This window comes from Rhamphochromis sp. 'chilingali' (genome assembly GCF_963969265.1).
Source record: "Rhamphochromis sp. 'chilingali' genome assembly, chromosome: 8".
Lineage (NCBI taxonomy): Eukaryota > Metazoa > Chordata > Actinopteri > Cichliformes > Cichlidae > Rhamphochromis > Rhamphochromis sp. 'chilingali'.
In genome coordinates this window covers 34,334,723-34,359,529 of record NC_137935.1, presented here as the reverse complement: position 1 = coordinate 34,359,529, position 24,807 = coordinate 34,334,723, and the positions used below count along the sequence as shown (strand labels likewise).

The following is a 24,807-nucleotide window of genomic DNA, read 5'->3' as shown; positions in this document are numbered from 1 at the left end:
TGAAATAGCGGGCCCACTACACCGTGTGTTTGTGTGTGCGTGCAAGATAGACATGGAGAAAGAGAGATCAGAGAGTACAAAAAAAAAAATCAGCAGGGAGCGCATGATTACGGCCAGCCCCCCACCTATTTTCAATACAACACAGCGAGAGAGATGAGAATTAGAGTGCAAAGTATTTCTCTCTTTTTCCTGATCCATCTCAGTCTCTCTTTGTAACTTAATATACACACACACACACACACACACACACACACACACACACACACACACACACACACAGTCCATCTATTACCCTCTATCTCTTTCATCATGGTGTTTTTAAACCCATTCAAGAGGTTTTTCTTGCTTCTCTTGCTCAGCCATCTTCATTTTATATCTACATGTACCACTGTCCGCTATCTGTTTTTCTCCATCTTTCTCTCCTAATTAAGTGTCCCATCACGTTTTCTTTCAGGTCCGCTGATTTTAATACTTATTATCATGGGCCTATTAAGTATTGTTCACTCCATCCACAGACCTGAGAACACTATTATTTCACATGGAGCCTGAGACGCAGTCAGTGCACGCACACGCGCAGGTTTTTTTGCATTACCACAAATCAACTAAACAAAAGGTTCTGCAGCGAAGTTAACATCACCCTCGAAATTAGGAAATGCCAACTACTTTGTTTATGGCGTGCGTGTGTGTGTGTGTGTGTGTGTGTGTGTGTGTGTGTGTGTGTGTGTGTGTGTGTGTGTGTGTGTGTGTGTGTGTGTGTGTGTGTGGTTGTGTTTGTGTGTGGTTGTGGTTGTGGTTGTATGTGGCGTGGGGGTGAGCACAGCAGTGAAAAGTTGATGAACTATTGCTTTAATCAGACTCCATGACATTTTCATAACACAGGAAAAACGGGAAAAAAGTTCATTGGGCTGATACTCAAATGTGCACGTGTAATTTTCACAGAAAAAGATGCATGCATGATGAGGAAATAATGTGTGTGTGTGTGTGTGTGTGTGTGTGTGTGTGTGTGTGTGTGTGTGTGTGTGTGTGTGTGTGTGTGTGTGTGTGTAAGTGTAACACAGGTGACTGATGATTTGGGTCAGAACTTATAGGCTGATTATTAATTTCTCTGACGTGTGGCAGCAACAAAATAAATCTCAAAAAAGGTTGACATTTCCAAACTGACTCCCAAAAACAAAGCCACAGTGAAATGACAGTGATGACAAATGGGGTGTTTGTTTGTGTGTGTGTGTGTGTGTGTGTGTGTGTGTGTGTGTGTGTGTGTGTGTGTGTGTGTGTGTGTGTGTGTGTGAGAGAGAGAGAGAGAGAGTTGGTTCATAATAGAATGGCAGCAAATGCATTTTGCATTCATACTTTTATGCATGGGGAAGACAGCAATTTGGTGCAGTTGTTAAGCACTACGACCTTGGCAGCAGGATAGTCCTGGGACAGACTGTCTCAGCAGGACAAAAGTGGAAAACTAGACACCAGCTACGTTTTGAAGGGTGGAGTTGGGCTTGTTGACATATTCTACCTTGTGACTACCTACATCACTATCATTAACAGATGACTGGACAGGAAAGATGGAGTATGATAACTTGTTCTTAATAAAGTTCATGCTTAGGGTCCCTGACCAACCCCCCCCCCCCAGTGCAAGCTACAGGGTAAACCAACAGAGCCACATCACCTGCAAAAACTAGAGATGAGATCCAGGGATCACAAAACCTGACGCCCTACATCCGTTTGCTGCATCTAGAACTGTTTAAATAGAATTTATGGTTGAGCACTGGTGTTTGCACACAAAGTTCTCTAGCTGCTGAGAGAAACTGACTGGGAGAATTCATCTAGCATGCATGCATTCCTCCAAAAAGATACCATGATGCAAAAGAGACACAAAGATAGCATCTAATTATGAAAAAGCAGCCCTGAGAAGCACAGACAGCGGGTACACACTGGATAGTTTTCCATTGTGTTTCTTTTATATTATTTAGTTTTATTTATATAGCGCCAAATCACAACAACAGTTACCTCAAGGCACTTTATGATGTAAGATAAAGACACTACAATAACACACAAAAAAAAGCAACCATCAGCTTACCCTCTATGAGCAAGCGTGTTGGCGTCAGTAAGAGGAAATAATGGGAAGAAACCTCCGGCAATCAATTCTGACTTCTTACTTCCACACCTCAACGGTCAATCTAAGGACCAGTAGCACAACACTGCTGTGTGAATCACAGCAGAATCAAATTTATAAGAAGTTTGCCACCTGAAAAGCTGAATCATTACATCATCAGCCAGCCTGACTCCACCTGTGATGGTGGATTTGTTTTCAAGTGCAATCAAGTACAGCAGGAGTAAAAAAAACACTATGAACATAACTATAAGTTACAGAAAGAGAAAAATAGTGAAGAATTTGGTTCAAATTGGACAAAAAAAATCCCATCAATGTGAAAACAATGAAAGAAATAGCTATAGTCAAGGATCACCATAGACAAGTATAAAAATCATATTTAATTAAATTCAGTTAAAATTTAGTTTTAATAAACTGCCTACATATGATCAGTGGGGGCCTAGAATGGGTGGGGGTGCTGGTTAGCATAGACAATGGATGGATAAATAAGTCTCTACTGCTTTTGAGGCTGTGTATTCGCTACCTATGGAGTACTATATATGTATATCTTTGTGTGACTGTTGTGTGTGTAGCCTGTATAGTAATTATTGATCAGATCACCCTGCTGAAATGAGCTCTGCCACTGAAATAAAGAGGAGAACAAAAGCACAAGGGAGCGAGTGACAGATTAAAGGAACTCATTTAGAAAAGAGGAGGAAACAAAGCTCGATGACTAAAAGGAGCCCACAGAGATTGCTGGTCGATTGTTCTCACTCCTCCCAGTCCGCTCCATCCTTCAGCTTATTTGTTTACCATTTTTTATTCATGCCCTCATTTGTGTATTCATGCACATTCATCTTTTAATCCATCATTTCACGTGTTGTGCTCCTGATAATTCACCATTAAATTCACCTTTAATCTAACATTATGGATTAATTATCTGAGATTTTTCAAATGGGATGATAAATTATGAGTTGACATGAGGAGCGGGTACATGTGTGTGTGTTACGGTGCATTATGACATAAGTGCGGCATCGCTATCACAAATGCTGTGTATGCTGCTGTCAGAGGCCGAGGTCACCGCTCATCAGGAGTAATGTAACCACTGAGGATCATCTAGTTTAATGATCCCCGAGAATGTTCAATACATACTCGGATGAAATCAGAGTTGGTTACTGAGATGGCTTTAGCTTATGGCTAACATCACTTTTGTGCTCATTGCACCATTATGTGGCCATTTGCTTGTCTAAAATATAGCTGTGACGGTCCTGTAAGTCAATCATTCCACTCACTATAAGATTCAAAGGTGCATTAGAAAAAATATACACAGTACTGTGGAAATAAATCTTGATTCACCACTAACTTATTTAAGTTCTGCTAGGGAAATGGGAAGTATGTATAGTTGGCACAGTACAGTGGTGTAAAAAAGTGGTGGCCCCCTTCCTGATTTCCTCTTTTTTTGTGTTTGTCACACTTAAATGTTTCACATCATCAAACACATTAAAATATTAGACAAAGATAACACTAAACCTATATGGCCCAGTGTGAAAAAGTGATTCAAGAATGCTCTTTGTGGACTAGCTCAGTGTCCAGACTTCCTCACCACCAAACTGAAACACCTTCAGGTCCCCTCTGACACCTGCTCCTGGATCAAAAACATAGCCAACCAGCCTCAATCACTCCAACTCAGCCCCCACCTCTCCCCCCACCACTGTCACTCAGCACCGGATCCACAAAGTGGCTGCGTTCAAGTATGCCAATGACACCACCATGGTTGAGCTCGTCTCTGATGGAACTGAGACAGGTAGAGAACTTGTCCCGCTGGTGCTCAGAAAATAACCTGAATGTGCTCATAGCAAATGAACTCATAATGGACTTCAGGCGGCACACACAGATCCACTCCTCTCTCACTAGAAATGGAGAATGAGTGAAATCTGTGTCCCAACATCTCTGCTGACCTCACCTGGAACCACAACACAAATGCCCTGGGAAAAAGGCCCAAAAAGCAGCTGCACTTCCTCCATGTCCAGAGCACGAATAACCTGGTCCTGGTGCTAACTGGTGTCAACACGTCTGTTTGGTGATGGCCTGTAAAGACTACCATATCTTAACAGACATGGAAGCCTACCATGACCTGAATGACTAAAACCAACATAGTCATATTCTCTGTAAACAAGATCTCACACTGCTTCAATGATGTTGAGGTCTCGGCTCTGGGGAGGCCAGTCCATGGTTGATAGTGTTCAATTGTGTGTTTTTCTATCCAGCTGTGCTTTTATTGTATTGGAACTGTGTTTGTGATCATTGCCAAGCAGAAAAAATGAAGCCGTTGACAATCAGATGTTTTCTGGATCACATTGCAGGGTGTATTAGAGTCTGAGGGTACTCTTTTTTTCCACATTCACAGTTGCATCAATTTTGGCTGAAAATGCAGGATTCAAAACATGGCAGAGCCTCCACCATGTTTTTTAGATGGCTGTAGAAACTAACCATTATGTGCAGCAAAAGTTTCAAATTTGGATTCATCAGTGATGGAGTCCCGTTCTTGTATAACTTGGCATACATCAACCTGTTCTTGTTTCTCTTCTGCAAGAATGACTTCTTTACTGCAGCTCTTCCACTGAGACCATTTCTGATGAGCCTTAAGTGTCCTCCACCTGTTCAGTTTCCCCAAATGTTTCAAGGACACACTGCACACTGTGCTGAGATATGACATATTTTGGGCTAATAGCTCTTCAGGATACCCTTTAAAATTGTTATCTTTGGCAGTTTTCAAGTAAAGAAACGGAAGGAAATTACATGGGTGTTTTCTTTCCAAAAAAGGGGCTGGTAACAACATGCCTAACACGCCTATTTTAAATTGGTTCTTTGCCAAGTTGTGTTTTATGTGTAGCTGCAACACTGGTGCAGTTTACTCCTTTGCTTTGGATATCTGGAAGCAAAATATAAAGAAACAAGGGGTGGTTCAAGACTTTTGCACATCACTGTAGAATCTCACTGTAACATTGATGGAGAGAGATTCACTTCTCTGTTTGCAACAGAGATGGTGGTATGTAATGCTAAGACTTTTAATTAAAGACAATAGGTGATGATTATTTATTCCTTTAGATTTCAGAAACACATTTAATTCAATTTGTTTTCAGGCAAAAACAAATTCCAAGACCTGCACTATCAAGAACACCTTTAAAGTGGATATGAAACTCTTCAAGTATAACGGCTATGTCTAACCTTATTCCCCAGACAATCGCTTCACTTTTGTACTGTTTTTAACATCTTAGCTACTTACTTTTGTTTTCCAACCTTCAAATTCTGCCCACATGACACTGCCATGTCTTCATACACTCCTGCCATTTCAGGAATTTGGGACCCAATGACTTGCTTTCATTTCTGATGGTAATGTCCCCAGAAGTGAACAATTTGGTGTGTTTCACTCAGCTAAGACACTTCAGCAGAAGCGACTTGTAAGTACAGAAGTACAGAAAAAGAGCAGATTGTGAGGCAGCGGCTCATTCCTTCTTCATCCTCAAATCAGTTAACCTAGGGGACCTGACTGCTCTGGGTCAGCAGCCACCCTGGCTCGGTTCTGTCAGATGAGCATTCTGTTAAAAGAAGTTTTTCCCTCTCCAGTCTTGCCAAGTGTTGCCCAAGGAGAAAATTGTTAGGTTTCTCCACATGACCTAGTAAGGTGTCAGGCTTTTATGTTACTTGGACTTGTGCAGCTTGAGCTCATTACTGATGATCCACCTTTTTCCATGAACTTCAAGTCCCTACTTCAGTGGATCTTTAAGCACATGTGTTGCACAACATCTTTCACTTCAGTCAGGAACAAAATTAAGTTAATTGTTGCATTCAACAAAGCAAAACCTACATGAGAGACTGATTAGCAGGAGCAATGGAGAAATCCTGATTTTTAATTTCTAGCATCCTTCATTCAACAGCAGTAACATCTAAATAATTACTTCTTTCAAAATCCACATGTACTGCCATTTTTAACCCTGACTTTCTATTAAAATATTACCGTTTGTAGATGGGATTTACTGTTGGTCTTCAACCTCCCTTCATCTTGACCTTAAATGTACTTTTACAGCACAGCCAAGAGACACGAGGAGTGAGAAAGAGATGCACAGAGACAAAGCAACAGCCGAGAAGGAGAGGAACACAAAGTATAAAGGGAGGAAGAGAGGGGCCGTAAGAGTCAGCAAGAGATGGGGAGGATGGTTAAGTGCCCGCAGGGGAGTAGACTGTGGTTAAGGATTATTAAATGGGATCAATATCTAACAAGGCCTCTGCGTGCACAAACACACACACACACACACAACCTCCATCGCTTTTTTCCTTATCAATTCCTCAGTCGCCTGCCTTCCCTTTCTTCCCAACCCTTCACACGTTCTCGGCACATCTTAGCCTTTTCAGGAACCGTCATCTTCTTTTATAAAATGTTTATCAAATCCTTTCCCCTCCAACATTGTCATCTTGTTTTTGCAGCAGCTCTTCATTTTCCATTTCCAATTTTCAGAGTTTTTTTATTCGGTCATTCTTTGCACCAACTTCCAATTTGCAGCGTCTTGTTTTTATTACTCGATCATTTGCAACTGATGCTTTTAACAAAGCATGACTGATGTGGGGTTCATGGTGAGGGGAAAGCCTTTTTATTAGGATTGCAAAAGACTCCAGTGAATAATTAACATTTTGAAGTGATGTGCATTAAATAAACTCACTGAACAGTTTGTGATGTGGTTATACCCAGACAGGGAAATATACTGTTACAAAAGGAGATGCTACAGAGTGGGCCTGTTTCAGTTAGTTGCAAAACTTTGCTGTTCCCCAACAATGAAGGCAAATGAGCAATTAGTGGCCTTGAATTTAAAATTTAGGGCATTGCCATCTACATTTTTTTGGAGGGCCAGAAGTAACCATTTATGGACAAGAGGACTGAGTGATCAGCTTGGTAGCCAGTAAGCTTGAGTAAAGGGTGCATCCAGTGGCTATATGAGTGAAATGCCTAGACACAGAGAGCAGACAGTGTTACTATTTTAGGAATACATCAAAATAACAGAAGCAAACAACTTTTTGCATGGTACTATATACATTTAGAACAATTAATCACACAAACAGCCAATTCATTCATCAGACATTTGCATTAAAATGCCACACACCACAAACATGGTATTGAGGTCCAGTTTTTTCAAATTAACTAAGGTGACACCTAACAGACAGCCATTTCATTTAGCTACCTGTGTTGGCAGCAACTTTTCACTCAAGGTAACAGTTAACCTTGTTAACCTTATGACTCCTAGGGAACCCTAGCTGGCCTACCCTGGCCCTAACCAAAACTGGAATTCATACCAGACTTGTTTCTACTATAAAGTTGTGCCGTTCAAATGGGAATCTATGTTAATGAGACTCACTTTGGGAGTTAACCTCAAAGGGCCACTTGAGGAACTGCAGCTTTTGCTGTTGTTGGTAACAATTTTTAAGTCGGGCTGCTTGTAATAGCTTCAAAAAGTCAATACAATGGCCTATAGAAATTTAGTTAAAAATAAAGAAATCAGTTCTGTTTCTTTTCCTTATGAAATCTAATATGAGCAGAAATTTACAGATACAATTTCAAACAAACCCTGGAAGCTCCAGAACAGCTCTATTGTTTCTATTATCACAAATGAGCTTAAACAGTTTATCGGAGTGAAAATGTTCTTTTACTTACAAGGTACAAGTTACAGAGGTGAAATATGGACTTTGAGTAGATGAGATAAAATCCTATATTAGCATAAGAGTCCATATTTCACCTCTGTACTTGTACCATGGTGTAAGTAAAAGAAAACTATTATTATTATTATTTATAATTCAAGTTTAGTGCATCCCACAGACAACAGGTGAGGTAGCCATCAATTATAATGAGCTTCCTCATATCCATCACGGACAACACAAATGCCTGCCAAACCATTTTAAATGAAAAGCCCAGCGTCCACACCTCTCTGTGACCCAAATCCTCCCTTTCTCTCCTCTGTCTAAAGCCCTTTACTCCTGTGTCTCTCCTTCCCATTGCTGTAGCTTTTTATCCCGAGAGGACATGTTGTCGAAAACTTGGCCTGTGCCGCCGTCATTGTTACCACCTCCTCAAAAACTGGGACGGCAGCGAGAAAAAGAAGAGAGAGTGGGCGAAAGTGACTGGAATCTCTGCGGCAGAGAGATAGGAGGTGACTAACAAAAGGAGGGAATGCAGCTGTGTGGACGGATGAATGAATGATAGACAGGGAGGAGAGAGAAACTGGAAATGGAAGCCAAGAATGCTGCTGTGGGGTGATAGCACCAGGAGAAAGGGATGGGGAGAAGGAGGTGAGTGAGGATAAGAGCATAAGGAAGTGACTACACAGTGGACAATGAGGAAGAGAAGGCCAGAGAGCAAAGGTCAAGGTCAAGGTCAAGGTCAGATTTATTTATATAGCACATTTCCAACAGCCGATGCTGCACAAAGTGCTTAACAATAACAATAAAATTAGAAACTACAGTGTAATACAATAATAACAATAGAAACAATAAAATAGAAGAATTGAAACAATACTAACTAATTCAGATAAATCCAAAATGCTTGGGTCATAATGTGTTAAAAGCCAGAGCGTAAAAGTGTGTCTTTAGTAAAGATTTAAATTGCTCAAGAGTTTGAGCAGATCTAATATTAAAGGGGAGACTATTCCAAAGTCTGGGACCTGCCACAGAGAAGGATCTATCACCACGAGATTTGAGGTTAGTCCGTGGAATGGACAACAATAGTTTTGAACTAGATCTCGTGGGTTTTCCTGGAGCATAGGCAGAAAGGAGCTCTGACAAGTAGGGGGGGGGCTCGGGCGTTGAGTGACTTAAAAACAAAAAGTAAGAGTTTAAATTGGATCCTGTAGGGGACAGGGAGCCAGTGTAAAGAGGCTAAAATTGGGGTTATATGCTCTCTCCGTTTGGTACCGGTTAGCAGGCGAGCAGCAGCATTTTGAACCATCTGAAGGCGATGGATGGTGGCATGATCTAGGCCATAATACAATGAATTGCAGTAGTCCAATCTGCAAGTAGGAAAAAGGTGGATGATACGCTCGAAGACGTCAGCCGGAAGGTATGGCTTTATCCTGGCTAGCTGTCTTAGCTGAAAAAAACAGGACTGAACTACTGCACTCACCTGCTTATTCAATTTAAAAGAACCATCAATGTAAACTCCGAGGTTTTTTACATGTGTTTTACAATACGAGGAGAGGGTACCCAACGTGCTGTCGATATAATTGAAATTGCCAAAAATGACAACCTCAGTTTTGTTTTCGTTTAGCTGTAAAAAATTTAATGATAACCACTGTTTAACGTCGTCAAGGCAGCGTAATAAGAGCTGCGGTTGATCTGATCCTGATTTTAAAGGTAGATAAATCTGTAGATCATCCGCAAAGCAATGAAATGAAATGCTGTACCGCGAGAAGATGGAGCCCAATGGCAGCAAATAGAGTGCGAAGAGGGCGGGACCCAAAATAGAGCCTTGAGGAACGCCGTATTTAAGAGGAGCTAATTTGGAGTTGTGGGGGCCCATATTGACATAAAAGAACCTTTCTGTCAAGTAGGAGCGAAACCACTGAAGGGCAGATCCTTTTAGGCCAGCATGTGATTCTAGCCGTGATAACAGGATGTCGTGGTCAACCGTGTCAAAAGCTGCTGACAAGTCCAACAGTAAAAGGGCAGCAGGGCTGCCAGAATCCATAGTTAAGAGAATATCGTTAAAAATCCTTAAAAGTGCTGTCTCAGTGCTATGTAATGATTTAAAACCAGATTGAAATTTTTCTGAGATCATATTAGAATCGAGGTGTGCCTGCAACTGTAGATAGACCACTTTCTCCAAAACTTTAGATAGAAAAGGAAGCTTTGAGATGGGCCTGTAATTAGACAGAACAGTTGGGTCCAGATTTTGTTTTTTAAGAAGAGGCTGAACTACAGCTTGTTTGAAGCATAGTGGGACGCAGCCTGTAGTAAGGGACGTATTAATCAATTTCAGAATAAAAGGGCCAACAATATTAAAAGTGTTTTTGAGCAGACTCGGGGGAAGAGAATCAGAGGGGCAGTGTGATGATCTTAGGCCACTAACTATCGCGGTCAGGTCCTTAAGGGAGACGGGATCAAACTGCTCTAAGACAGCTGAACACAAAGGGAACAAGCACAAGAATCAGCACACAATAAGTTAATATACTACAGAAATAAGCATATGTAAGCTCATGTATACTTTAGCTTTGCAACGCCGCCACAAAGAGGGGGCCTAGGAAGTATAAGTGTAGTTTTTGTGGTCTTTTTTGTGGTTTCTAGTCTTTTTACTTTTGCATCAACAGAATGAGATACAAGACAGCTCAGATATTTTTGGCAAACATTAAAAAGCAAAACAAAAAAAACCTTACCATTAGCTAAATGACTGATATTTACTACAGAGACTTTGTATCTTTTTTTAAATATTAAAAAGTGACTGTTTTGCCCAAAGCTGGAAAAAAGAAACTGCAATCAAGAGTCAGATCAGATGAAATTCTTCTGTAGCTTTCCATTTTGGACTTTTAGTGTGCCATAAATGCATATGCCAACATCATACTGTCTTTACAGTTCTATAAATGTACCTCTCTTTTTATGGTTTTTAGGTGTTTTGAAGTTCAAAGGCATGATTTTCTCTATGTACCACAACATGCATCATGTCCTGTTTGGTAAGACTAGACCTCTATGTTCCCCACTTTCTCATTTGATTAGGTTAGTTTGAGCTCCCTCAGTTCTGTTTCCATCTCTGTATATGTGATCTTGGACTCTAAATGAGCATACTTGCATAATTTAGAGTTACTTTGTTAATCCTACAGTAATACTGTGTGCAGCCTAGAGCTGGGCGATAGAACGATAACGATATGTATCGCGATATAACTTTTACTCGATAGAGAAATTAAGCTATCGCGATAGACCTCGCCGCTCTTGTCCTCAAAGAAAAAAAAAAAAAAAAAGGTCAGCCAATCCAAATTAAGTAGCGCAGAGCCGAACCAATCACAGCCGCAGCGTCACGTCGCGTGGCTTGTTACGTACAGCACAAGTGCCAAGCCGCACGTGTGTTTGTTTGGGAAGTAGCCAGCGGGTAATGGAGGAAATGAGTGTGCCGACTAGAAAAATCAACCGAGCGTGACCGAAGAGAAAAAAGATGATGGTTCCAATGCCGGAGAGATTGTCAAACGGAAGAGCCATAGAAGTTCCGTAGGGTGAAGGTATTTCGGCTATTTCAAGTCTGACAAAAAATAGAGTAGCGTGCACTGTAAATTGTGCCGAAAGCAAGTCTGGAAATACAATAAACTGGAGCATGCGTCACACTGTGCGCCACGTTATTGTTTCGGTGAAATGAATTTCTACAATACTGTTAATTCTACTCTCTGCAGTGTTTAAATGCTTACATATACACACAGTTACTGTCCCTCCACACATACGACTCGGTTCTGCTTCTATGCCCCAGCTTTGTTTACTTTTTCCCACCGAGGCTTCTAGACTTCTGATTGGCCAACATTTCGGCACGGTTAGGAATCTAGCGCCACCTGCTGCTTTGGCATGTTCATAGCAGCGTTTTCCTTCATTTCTGCCTTTATGTGTGGACGGGATTATTTTTTAAAACGAAAACGGAAAATCTCAGTTTTCAAAAATACCCGTGTACGTGTGGACGTAGCCTCAGTCTCTGACTGGAAGCGCTAATTCGTCATTCGGCTTTTGTCAGACTAAAGTAACTGTTAAAACTGTTTGAAAAGCTCAGCTATACAACAAGGAGAGATTGAGAATTTCCTTTTAGTTCTCAGTTTATTTGATATTGACAAAAGTTAGTCAGTTTTGTCTGTTCTTCTGTAAAACAAACTAAGATTTATTTTTAGAATTAATACTTTGTTTCTAAGTGGAATTGACAATTTAGTCTGTTTCGTTTGTTCTATTTTGAAACTTAAACGCTTTAGCGGCTGCCTTTTGTGTAGTTTGCAATATTTGCCTTTATTTATCTGAAAAAGTCTCATGTTCCATAAGTACATCTACCCTGTTGAACTTATTATGGGAAATAAATATTTAAATAAAAACAAGCTGCTGATTATTTCACATTTTACTTGTGAGCAACGGCACATTTAAATCTTACAAATATAGTTATTTGGCTTATATCGTGATAGATATCGTTATCGCCTGAAATGAAAAAAACATATCGTGATATGAAAAAATCTCATATCGCCCAGCTCTAGTGCAGCCCCTCAGTTCATCCACTTAAATAAATCCCCCCCCTTTAAGCCAACTTCTTCTGATTGGATAGGCCTCATGCACCTGCCTGAAATGCCATTTCAAGATATCCCCTCCCCATGTCATGACACAATCCAAAAATCCTTATGTAAAACAGAAATTCTGCTTGACCACTCTGAGTACCTTGGCTAAATCGTGTCTGTCTTCTTGATACTTCCACTGTGGGACACCTAAGCCGAAACTCTGAAATCCTACACGTGCTGGCTTTAAGCACAAATTTGAAATTGCATGTGTAGCACGCTGGTTTGCTTGGGTGCCAATATTCAAATGGAGAGCTGTGTAATTCTTTGATCAGTCACACTTGCTTTTGCAAACTCTATCTTAATAGCTTGTGGCCCACCCTTAGGCCACAGTCATTTAGTGGGAGACAGTAAAAAACCCTCAATTCTTAAAAAACAAAAAAGTTGAGTTGTAGGACTTGATCTACACAGAAGGTGCAGAAGCAACAGAGGAGATGATATTGAATAATTTAAAAAGTAAACACAAGCATGAAAGGTAATCCGCGCTAGGGGAGGGACGGTTAAAATATAGGATAGGAAGGCAGTAGAATGGAAATTGGCAGTGCGTGGGAGAAGACAAGAGACCGCAGACATACAGTGAAGTGTTTGGAAGAATAGCCAATGGAAAAAAGTGTTAAGCTCTGTGAAGAAAGATGTGTTTTCTAGAAAAGTAAGGGGAATTAGACACTGTGTGTGTGAGCGTGTGTGTGAGCGAGAGAGTAGAGGGGACAACAGAGGAGCTAGATGAGAGCGAGAGGCACTTCAGGGGGTGTATGGATTGCGCATGCATTTACAAAGCTGCATGTCAGAGATAGCACCACAAAAGGAGGCCCAGCAGATTCAAATTAATATAATTATCAAGTCGGTTATTAATACAAAAGCTTCTATAGCATAGGGCGGATTAGCCCACAGGTCACTCATGCACTGTGCTGCGCTCACACAAACACAAAGACGTCAATCAAGCAAAGACAGAAACCCCGACTACATGACTTTAACCTGTTAAGACTCAGCCCAATAATAATAATAATAATAATAATAATAATAATAACCATCATCATCAGCTTGGAAAAGCACATTGAGTTGTCATGCATTTCATTATCCACACACACATTACCAAAAGAGCTTGATAAAGTAGCGACAGGGCAATCTGTCATGGCTGGCTGGCTGGTCACATGAGGTTAATAGATTCCCCTTTATCTCCTATCCCCTCAGACTACATCGCCATCATCTGCAGCCCCTCTTACCATAGTGGCATATCATCAGCGATAATCTCAAAACAGACTAAATGCAGCCGCTCGATTAATGGTGACCTGAAAAACAGTTGGACAGTTTTTCCATCCCAATAGGCTTCATTTTCTTTGCAGTGCTAATAGCTGCAAAGGACAAAATGTGCTCTTAAAAAGTACATATGCAAAGTCAATCTTTCAGTGAAGGCCTTCGCACTTTTTTATATTTTGAAATATTTTATAATGATGTGGCATTGCTAAACTATAATAACTGAATCCATCAAACTTCAAAAGTCCATTCTGATTTATACTTAAAATAAAAATCCAACTCAGTTACTTCCTCTGCATGGAAGTGACTGATCACACTGCTAGGAAATTACAGGAAGGAAAAAAAGAAAAAAAATCTGTGAGCCCTCCACCTACAGCTCATAACAGAAAAGTTCAGCTAGCTGAAGCACATCATACATTAGTTCATGTTAAAACCGAGCCTGAACCATCTGAAGCTGTCAGTGCCACGGTGAATGATCTTATCCCTCGTTATAATGAGCACACGCTGACGATCGCTCACACCTAAGACAAGAGAGATGCTGCAAGAGCGGCACACACAGACTCAGGTAGGCAGCTATCAAGAAGCATTTTCAACAGCCCTTTTCTCACCTCCCTAACATTTACTTTTAAATACTCACAATCTTAACTGCTTGGCTTTTAAAAGCTATGATGGAGAGCTACAATTTGCAGAGGGTAGCAATTTAGAAGAAGAGCTCTGTGTAAAGGTTGGTCTGTCTGTCGAAATCTTTCAAAGAAGAGCTGCAGTTTGTAGAGAGAGCGTCACTGCCACACTTTGGACAACTTGTGGAACAGCAGGCAGAGGGTGTTCTGTTTTTGCTTTTATGGACAGACATTGGAGAACTTCAAAGAAAAGTAACCTGGCCATATTAGTGCCAGACATGGACATGGCCAAGATGACCTACTCATGTTTCTACAGAATAGAGAAGAACGGTGATTTAAGAGACTAAACATGGCACAGTTGTTGGTGGCAGACAGTGAGCAGCACTGCTCTGAGTGAAAAGACTTTGTTGATGCTAGAGATCAAAGGAGAATGGCCAGAATACTTTCAACTGACTGGGGGTCAACAGTAGCTCAAACAACCACTTGTTACAACCAAAGTATACAAAAGAGCATCTATGAATGCTCAGCATGTTGAACCATAATCATCTACAGCAGCAGACGACCACACTAGGTGCCACTCCAGTTGCTAAGAACAAGAAAAAGAGAATACAATTTGCACAGATTCACTAAAATTGGGCAAGAGTCTTGATCTCTGAGTCTGATGAGTCTCAATTTCTGTTACAACAATCAGAATGCTGTTTCAGAATTTAGCATAAACCACACAAAGCATGAATCCATCCTGCATTGCATCAATAATTGAGATTCAACAGGTTCTACAGCTGCATTGTGGAGAGCACACTGACCAGCTGCATCACTGCATGGTACGCAAACGCCTGCAGAGAATGATAACAACTGCGGAGAAGATCATCAGGACTCCACTGCCCTCTCTGCAGAGCATCTACCATCACAGAGTCTAAAGGAGAGCTGCCTCCATCCTGAAAGATTCCACAACCCCCAACATACAGGGAGTGCAGAATTATTAGGCAACATCCTTTCCTTTGGCAAAATGGGTCAAAAGAAGGACTTGACAGGCTCAGAAAAGTCAAAAATAGTGAGATATCTTGCAGAGACCTGACATGGGCTGCCCACATTCAGGTCCAGACCAAAAAAGCTAGGCAGCGCCTGTATCACCTACGACAACTGAGGAAATTCAGGGTCTCTCCAAAGATCCTCAGGATTTTCTATACAGGCGCTGTGGAGAGCATCCTCACACAGAACATGATATCGTGGTTTGGGAACAGCTGTGTGAAGGACCAAAAAGCTCTCCAGAGAGTGATCCGTACAGCAGAACGCTGCTGCAGGATTGCTCTCCCCCCGCTTCAGGACACCTACACCAGGAGATGCCGGACTAGAGCAGCGCAGATACTGAAGGACCCGTCCCATCCTGGCAACAAACTGTTCCAACTTCTGCAATCTGGTAGAAGGTTCCGCATCTTCCGGGCAAGGACAGAGAGACTCAAGAGGAGCTTCTATCCCCAAGCCATCCGTGCCCTAAACACACACATCCGCCCGCTCACATCATCTATAATTGACCGAGACAGGACTCTCTTCCAGACACTAAACCAAGGAACAATGTACATTTCAAATTCCTTTAATTTTAAATATGTTTATATTGTCTATCCTGTAAAATAGTCAGATGTCTATTCATATTAATGTACAGAATTCACCTGCTTGCTGCTACTACTGCACATTCACCCAATGTACATACTATATATATATATATATATATATATATATATATATATATATATATATATATATATATACACACATATATATATATATATACATATAAATAAATAATGTTCTTCCTCTACAGCCCCCCCCCTATTTTTGTACATGTCGAGGAGCGTGTCAGGCTACATTTCACTGTGTGTTATACTTGTATAACTATGCATGTGCCAAATAAAGAACCTTGAACCTTGAACCTTGAAGAGGGATGCAGCAGTCTCAAAATTGCAAAGCTTCTGAAGCGTGATCATCGAACAATCAAGCGTTTCATTCAAAATAGTCAACAAGAAGCGTGTGGAAAAACCAAGGCGCAAAATAACTGCCCATGAACTCAGAAAAGTCAAGCGTGCAGCTGCCAAGATGCCACTTGCCACCAGTTTGGCCATATTTCAGAGCTGCAACATCACCGGAGTGCCCAAAAGCACAAGGTGTGCAATACTCAGAGACATGGCCAAGGTAAGAAAGGCTGAAAGACGACCACCACTGAACAAGACACACAAGCTGAAACGTCAAGACTGGGCCAAGAAATATCTCAAGACTGGTTTGTCTAAGGTTTTATGGACTGATGAAATGAGAGTGAGTCTTGATGGGCCAGATGGATGGGCCCGTGGCTGGATTGGTAAAGGGCAGAGAGCTCCAGTCTGACTCAGATGCCAGCAAGGTGGAGGTGGAGTACTGGTTTGGGCTGGTATCATCAAAGATGAGCTTGTGGGGCCTTTTCGGGTTGAGGATGGAGTCAAGCTCAACTCCCAGTCCTACTGCCAGTTTCTGGAAGACACCTTCTTCAAGCAGTGGTACAGGAAGAAGTCTGCATCATTCAAGAAAAACATGATTTTCATGCAGGACAATGCTCCATCACACGCGTCCAAGTACTCCACAGCGTGGCTGGCAAGAAAGGGTATAAAAGAAGAAAAACTAATGACATGGCCTCCTTGTTCACCTGATCTGAACCCCATTGAGAACCTGTGGTCCATCATCAAATGTGAGATTTACAAGGAGGGAAAACAGTACACCTCTCTGAACAGTGTCTGGGAGGCTGTGGTTGCTGCTGCACGCAATGTTGATGGTGAACAGATCAAAACACTGACAGAATCCATGGATGGCAGGCTTTTGAGTGTCCTTGCAAAGAAAGGTGGCTATATTGGTCGCTGATTTGTTTTTGTTTTGTATTTGAATGTCAGAAATGTATATTTGTGAATGTGGAGATGTTATATTGGTTTCACTGGTAAAAACAAATAATTGAAATGGGTATATATTTGTTTTTTGTTAAGTTGCCTAATAATTATGCACAGTAATAGTCACCTGCACACACAGATATCCCCCTAAAATAGCTAAAACTAAAAACAAACTAAAAACTACTTCCAAAAACATTCAGCTTTGATATTAATGAGTTTTTTGGGTTCATTGAGAACATGGTTGTTGTTCAATAATAAAATTATTCCTCAAAAATACAACTTGCCTAATAATTCAGCCCATACTCCCTGTAGACTGTTCAGTCTTCTGCCCTCGGGACGAAGGCTCAGAAGTGTGAAATCTAGAACATCCCGACTCAACAACTCCTTCTTCCCCACTGTTATCAGACTCTTGAACAGCTGACCTATTTTTAACAACATTAATAATTTTTGCACATTAGGTCATCTTGCATATTAAGCCAGTATATTAAGCTAATAGCTCTTTTGCACACACATCCACTTCAAACTTAAATTTTTTGTCTTCATTTATCTCTTCTATTTGTATATATTAACCGGCATCTGTGTGTGGACAGCAAAAAAAGAATTTCATTGCACAGAGAAATGCTTTCTTTGTATATATGACAATAAACACTTTGAATCCTTGAATTGGTAGTGATAGTCTAATTATGTGGGGCATACTTTCTTTGCACTTTTTGTGCCCTTCAGTGCCCAGTGAGAATTATTTAAACACCATAAGCAAACCAAGTATTGTTTCTGATCATGTTCATCACTTTATGACCACAGTACACTGATTTTCTAAGACTGTTCTCAAACAGGTCTCTCGGACATGACAATGAGTTCACTGTACTCAGATTGCCTCCATAGTCACCAGATCTCAATCCAGTAGAACACCTTTGGAATCTGATACAATGGGAGACTGGCATCATAGATGAAAAGCCGACAAATTTGCAGTAACTGTGAGATGCTATTATGTCAACATAAACAAAAATCTTCCCCCACCTTGTTTAGTTTATGCGAAGAAGAATTAAGACAGTTCTCAGGGCAAAAGTGGGTTCAACTTGGTACTAGCAAGTTGTACCTAATAAAATGTTAGCTGAGTGCATTTGTCAATGCTTATGGTGCCTAGGGCAATAGTATCGCTGTTTTGGGATAAATGTTACATCAATTAGTGAGCGTTTTCTAGATCTTAAGGTGGCAAATACTATTTAGTCTCAGAGATATACAGAAGGTCTCCTTTAGCATCATGTGACATTTCTGTCATCATGTTTTAACCAAAGCCACAATGTTTTAATAAATTTTAATATGCAGTTTTGTAGTATAAGTCAAGCTAGTAAGAGTAAAAGAAAAATTGAAATTCTACTCTGACATCCCTGAGATCCAGCATCCATCCAAATGAGGTCTATATATGCACTAAGCTAAACTACCTATTGACAATCTACAAAGTTTAATAAATAGCTGCACCATCATAATAACCATCCAGATAATGTTCATAGATTAAAAAACAATTTTTAACCAATTAGTAGACTTTATTTAATTTTTCTGCAACAATTAACTCAAATTTAATCAACTAAAAATTCATAATTTATTAACAAAGTGCTATCAAGTGTTTGATAATTGAAGCAAATATATTTCAGATCAGGACAATTTGGCTAGCCAGAAAAAAAACAAGTGTAATTGACTTTGACTTGACGTGAATAATAACTCGTGAGGATTTTTAGTATCTTGATAATAATCAGCCTGTTTTGTTTTGTTTTTAAACCATAAAATGAAGACATAGTTATTGTAGTTACATCACAACATCTGGGGGTAGTTTTCACCAAGTATACACTCTGAATAGGTGTATGAGACCTGCATTCATAATGGATGGCAGTTTTTTTCCCTCATTTCTGGAACCATTTGCACTTGAAAAATAGATGTTACTTGAATTCTCGCAGTGTGATAAATATGGGTCTTCCAGCAATTTCCTTGCAGAAATTCAATAAAGTTTTATGATGCACTTCAGGTATTGTTGGTAATATTTTTCAAGGAGTGAGCCAGCTTAATGTAGCAGAAATAGCAGTGAAGGTTTAAAATAAATGGGTTTTTTTTTTTTGCAAGCGGGAGATGATGTACAAGGCAGCTCACTACTTACAAGCAGGTAATGTCTATAAGCTCCTGTTTGCACCATGAGAAAATGAAAGCTGAATCTTAAAATGGACTGTTCAGTGTCCCCTGACACCACAAGCACACTAATTAGCTGATGGTAGCAACTAGTGAGCAAATTAATACAGTCTTAAGAGTTTGCACAAAACATTGGTCTGGTGATTCACTCCCCCACCCCACACCACAGATTGCACAGACTATTGCATAAATTGTGGAAAGTACAAACAGTGAATTCCAGCTTCTTACAGGCAAAAGACTACAACGTGAAAAAACTACTTCTTTCAATAGGATGAGAAAAGCCAACATGCCAAAGTATGCAACTGGTTTAAAGTTAAAATTAGCAACCATCCTTTTCCATGTTTTCCACAATTAAACACATTTAAAGTCAAAAATCTCAAAGTCAGATACCTGAACCACACAAGGAGGAACAGAAATACCAGCAGTTCTAGGAAATGACTTCATATTAACCTCAATAAACCAAATGATCCTAAGCAAACTAACGAAAATAAAAGAAATGATTTACCAGGCATGAAACCTGCTGTACGCAACCTTACACCACGTGTGCCGATGTCTCCTTCTTTGTTGGAAAGATTGCACGGTTCTGCAAATAAGTTGATGATTCACTTTCTGTCTCACTCATCTGTTCCTTTTACTGTCCTTTCATAGGAATCCTTTGCACTTCCTCTGTACAGTGAAGAAATAAGTCGTATGACCAGGTTTCTAAGAACAAGTGCAAACAAGTGCAAACAAGTACAAACAAGTGCATCACTGACTGATAAACATCGTCCGTCGTACATAAAACTCAGAACTAGGCATCAGTTATGTTACACGTTTGTGCAGTTATATATGTTCTTGGTTTGTGGTCACCAACATTTTGGTTTGAACACACCTGACAGCCCTGTGTGACCAATTCATACAAATCTAATTGTTTTAATTGTTATTTATTCATTTTATAACATCATGGAGGTTTTTTTGTACATCAGTTATTTTGTATTGAATAACTGATTTTCTTTTGGCTAACGGTTTGAAAAGTTTTTGATGACCCTTTTTAAACGTTTTACCTTTAATCAGAGTTATAGCTTGCTCTAACTGGCTTGCTCTACCTGTTTGTCAATTAAGCAAACAACTTTTAACAATTTACTTACATTTAATTATTTTGAGGATTTAGTCTTCACTTTTAGTTTTGGTAATTAACATCGCCACTTACACTTGTTACGTCACACGTTCTAAGATTTACCACAGTAGTCTAAAAACTTTACATTGTAATGACGTGGCGGGAATGAGAATTGGCAACTCTGAGAGTACTCGGGTACAAGTTAGTCAGTGTAAAATCACCACTCTTCCACATCAAAAGGAGTCAGTTCGGATAGCTCAGGCATTGGACCAGGACACCTCCTGGGTTCTTCTTGAGGGAAGTGTTTAAGGCATTTCCAACTGGGGTCCCCTAGGTGGGTCCTCCCAGTTGGACATGCCCGAAGACACCCCGGGACATGTATAAGAGTTTCAGTTTCAGTGTAACTCTATGAGCTCCAGGTGTAGGCAGGGGAGAGGGAGGTCTGGGCTCTCTCCTCATACTGTTCCCCCCACAGCCCAGAAACAGATGAGCAGTGAGGAAAAAAAAAAAGCAAAAAAAGGATGTACACTAGTGGATTAGCAGTTTTCTTACTTCCCTATTAAATATTAGCCACTTACAAAAACTCAGTAAGCTATCCGTTTCATTTCTTTATTACTTTCAGCTAGTATTCAGTGTTCATTCAGTATACAATCAATCTGTATTCCTACTGTGTACACATACACATTTAGATCAGAGAATACGTCACCACCAACATACACGTTTTCATCCCCGATACGAGTCATGTGAGAATGGCCTACTCTAGTGATAAACACAAGGTTACCTTTGTCATAATTTGTTATAATACAACACACAATATGTGTGCATTTAAATAGCTACATCATGAAAAGGATATATGAACATTGGTGATTCTAGAAAAACATATTCAACAGTGCAGATGTAGAGAAAGTGTGTTAAGAAGCTTCTTGTCACCAAGTATATGTGTATGGTAGGCAGATACAGGGAGGGCGCTGCAGCAGAGTAAATGGTGGCAGTATTGATCTCCGATGCTCTTTTATAGCCCTGTCATGTCAGTTTAGCACCTTGGCAACATTCGCTTTAAAGCTGCATCAATTCTGAACTCTGACTTTCAGCAAAAGGCAGATAGAACGAGACATTTAGAGTGAGGAAGACAAAGGACAGCTAACCAGAGAAAAGCAAGTGGTAATTGCTACATCAAGAACTTAATGTACCTAACCTTAAGTATGAAATGAAAACATTTCACACTTAACAACATACCTGGATTTAATGATGCTTTTACTTTTATAAAAAAAAAAAAAATCACACTTGAGCCACTATATAGTAACATCAGTCACTAGAGCAAACATACTGAACAACATATAAAAGATATGAGAATCCCAAATGTGTTTCCATTATAATGGTTGGCTTGATTAACTGACACCTGGTATTGATAACATCTCGCTGGAATGAATGGTTTTGAAATCGGCCTCCTCTGACGCTCCAATTCTGCGTGGTGAAGCAGAAAATGAACCCTCTCTGCATTATCTGACACCTTATGAGTATTGGATCGCTGAAGGGAAAATGTGCTGTGTCCACTACTACAGCACTGCATTTGAACTCAAAGATTTCAGCAATATGAACGGCTCTGTGAACACTGGGCTGTTACACTTAGGGATGAGTACTGAGGCACTGTGTGAAACTGGTAAAAAAAACCACCATACTGGTTAGTACCATAGTATTGCTGCTGTTGTTATTCATGCAACCTTAATTCTTCCTTATACAAAGCCACCAGGGTCGAGAACAAATGTAAAGTTGCTGTGTGTTTACAGCTCTCTGATAACTGCTGATCCAATATTTTAAGACAACAGAGCTACATGAATGAGAGGTTCCTTTACCAGAGCCTTGATGGGATTAACTAAACTAAAAATGCAATACCTCTGGTTGCAAAAAGCGACGACACTTCACAAACAATTTCCTAACGTCACCAACATTCTTTATACTGTTTGTGGTTACTACTCAGGACAGAGTTGGCTTTGATTTAAAACACGTCTTTAAATGTTCCTAACTGATCACAAGTACCTGTCACAGATTCTCAGTGATTACATGCAGGGAACAAGAAAAAACACTGTCACATGTTTACTGGTAAAGCTTTTTAATGGTAGATAGAGTGGTTGTTGTATAGTGTTTTTCTACTCTACTTGACAACTCAAAGCACTATATACTAAAAACCTCAGTCTCCCATTCACACAGGCTTTTTTCCTATGCGGGAGCTTTCTATCCAACATTCACACTTCGATGAATGTAGAGCAAATCAGTGAACAGTACATGGTATCAGGGATACTTTGACATGCAGACTGGAGCAGCAAGGGATCAAACCACAAACCTTCAAATTCTAGCTCCTCCTGAGCTACAGCCAGCCCAAGTTCAATCAAAACCTTCATGGATAAAAGCCAACTAAATTCTTTGAGCACTCGACCTAAACAAGCTTAAACATGTAGAACTATCTTTTCACCTGCTTTCATCCAACACAGTCCAAGTGGATATGAAGTGTGTGTCTCATGAAGGCTGCTATAGCCTGATCTGCAACTTGGAACTGTAAACGTCCGTGAGCACTTTTCTCTAATAGTAACACTGTGATGCAGAGGGCGTGTTTAAAGGGCTGGTAGAGGTGACTGTGGCCTCACGGGGTCCATAACAAGCTAGAAAGATTTGAGTTTGCCTGTTTCAGTGTGAGCTGCCATGACAATTCCAGAAAATTTATTTTGTGGTAATAAACTACATGTTCACTGGCACTACAGGAACATTACCAAACGACCTCATATCTCGTTACAATCAGGTTGAGATTCCATTCAAAAGTAATAATTTCAGACCAACGTTTTTACTGACCGATCGCAGGTGCAGGCGACCAGCACGCTGAGCATGATGTAGACGATGAAGGTGAAGATTACGGCTGTGATGGTGCCCCGGGGAATGGAGTAGCTGGGATTCTTCAGGTCACCTGATGGATAATGCAGGTTTTATGGTGTATGTTCTGACACAGGTAACCAGGCGGCACACACACAACATCTGTTCACTTACCTGACATGTTGGAGCCGGCCATGATCCCCGTGCAGCCGTTGAACATGACGGCGAACACGGTGGCGAAGGTCATCGTGGTTTGCGTTGTGTAATCTACAGTGTAATCAGCTGCAGGAAGACATATGAACAGATACAGCCCTGGAGTCAATGCTTTTATCGACACCACCACTCTTCAAAGAAAACTTCAATCTGCTGCACCTGCCTGCCCATCCAGCTTCATCATGTTTTGGAGCATTAGAGAAAGCAATCCTTTGTAAAGCTTCTCTGCTGTTTACAGAGCGCCATCAAATCTATCACATGATTTATTTCGAAAAATTCAATTTTGCAGCTCCAATCTGTGAGACATCTATTCTCTGTCTTCTCTATTTGTATCAGACAAAACAATTGGGAGTGCACATCCTATCTAAGAACAAGACAGACTTGTGATCACCGTTCAGTGATATAAAAGCTCAGTGTCAATGGTTTCCTGGCCTTTGCTCTGTATAATCTCAGTGAGGGCGGATAGCACTTATTTGGTCTGTGCTCAATGTGAGCACGCATCTGCTGCTTAAAACTTCTGTCTGCAAGGGGCAGCCAATTAGTTAGAAATGCAACAGCCATTGCACAGCAAGCACGTGTGAAAAATAACACAAAATTCCAAATTTTTTGGATGCAAACTTGTCATCTAACGGATGTACACACCGAAAGCATTCATTCTAAAAAAATGAACCGTGAAAAAACATGAAGTTCACATCAAGCAATGATGTCAAGCTTGGTTCGAAAAAATAAACGCTGCAAATTCATCCAGCGACATCATGCAGTCGGTGTGAATGGCTGCATTAATAGGCAAGTCCAAAAAATATTTCTAATGCACAAATTATTTGCACAGATTTAACATGTTTGGTGTGTAAAGGTCTTAAGCAGAAAGGAGGCAATCAACTGAGCTGCTGAACCAAGGCCCAGGATAAGAAAGTGATGCACTATTTTGAACTGTGAGGCATGCAAAGCCACTATAGTAGGCTCCATAAATAAAACCTTGCCGCTTGGAAATGAGCATGACAGGGTCCCTTTTCAGGGAGGTACACAACAAATAAAAGCTCAGTACTGATGTTGTCACTGATGGAATAAAAAGTCAAATGTTTTGCTGCAGAACAATTTTCAGTCAAATCCTAGCACAACCTTTTATTTTACAAGCATTTGTGCATGTGTGTGTGTGCGTGCATGTGCGTCCTCATACTGAAAACAGGGATTATCCAAAGATGTGTGTTTAATAGCTGCCACGTGTGCATGCCTGAGTTAGAGCAATTAGCTCACAAATCATGTGCTTTAC

At 40.4% G+C, this 24,807-nt stretch overlaps 1 protein-coding gene across 1 annotated transcript in view; it reads right to left on the bottom strand.

Moving 5' to 3' along the window:
* The window catches only part of LOC308401152 (solute carrier family 12 member 9), an 84,844-nt gene that overhangs the window by 51,684 nt on the left and 8,353 nt on the right, over window positions 1–24,807 (bottom strand). The window contains exons 5-6 of the mRNA XM_080889254.1: window positions 23,499–23,606; window positions 23,307–23,418 (exon numbers count right to left, since the gene is read on the bottom strand). Of these exons, the coding sequence (XP_080745380.1) occupies window positions 23,307–23,418; window positions 23,499–23,606 (220 nt within the window). The remainder of the gene's footprint in view (window positions 1–23,306; window positions 23,419–23,498; window positions 23,607–24,807) is intronic.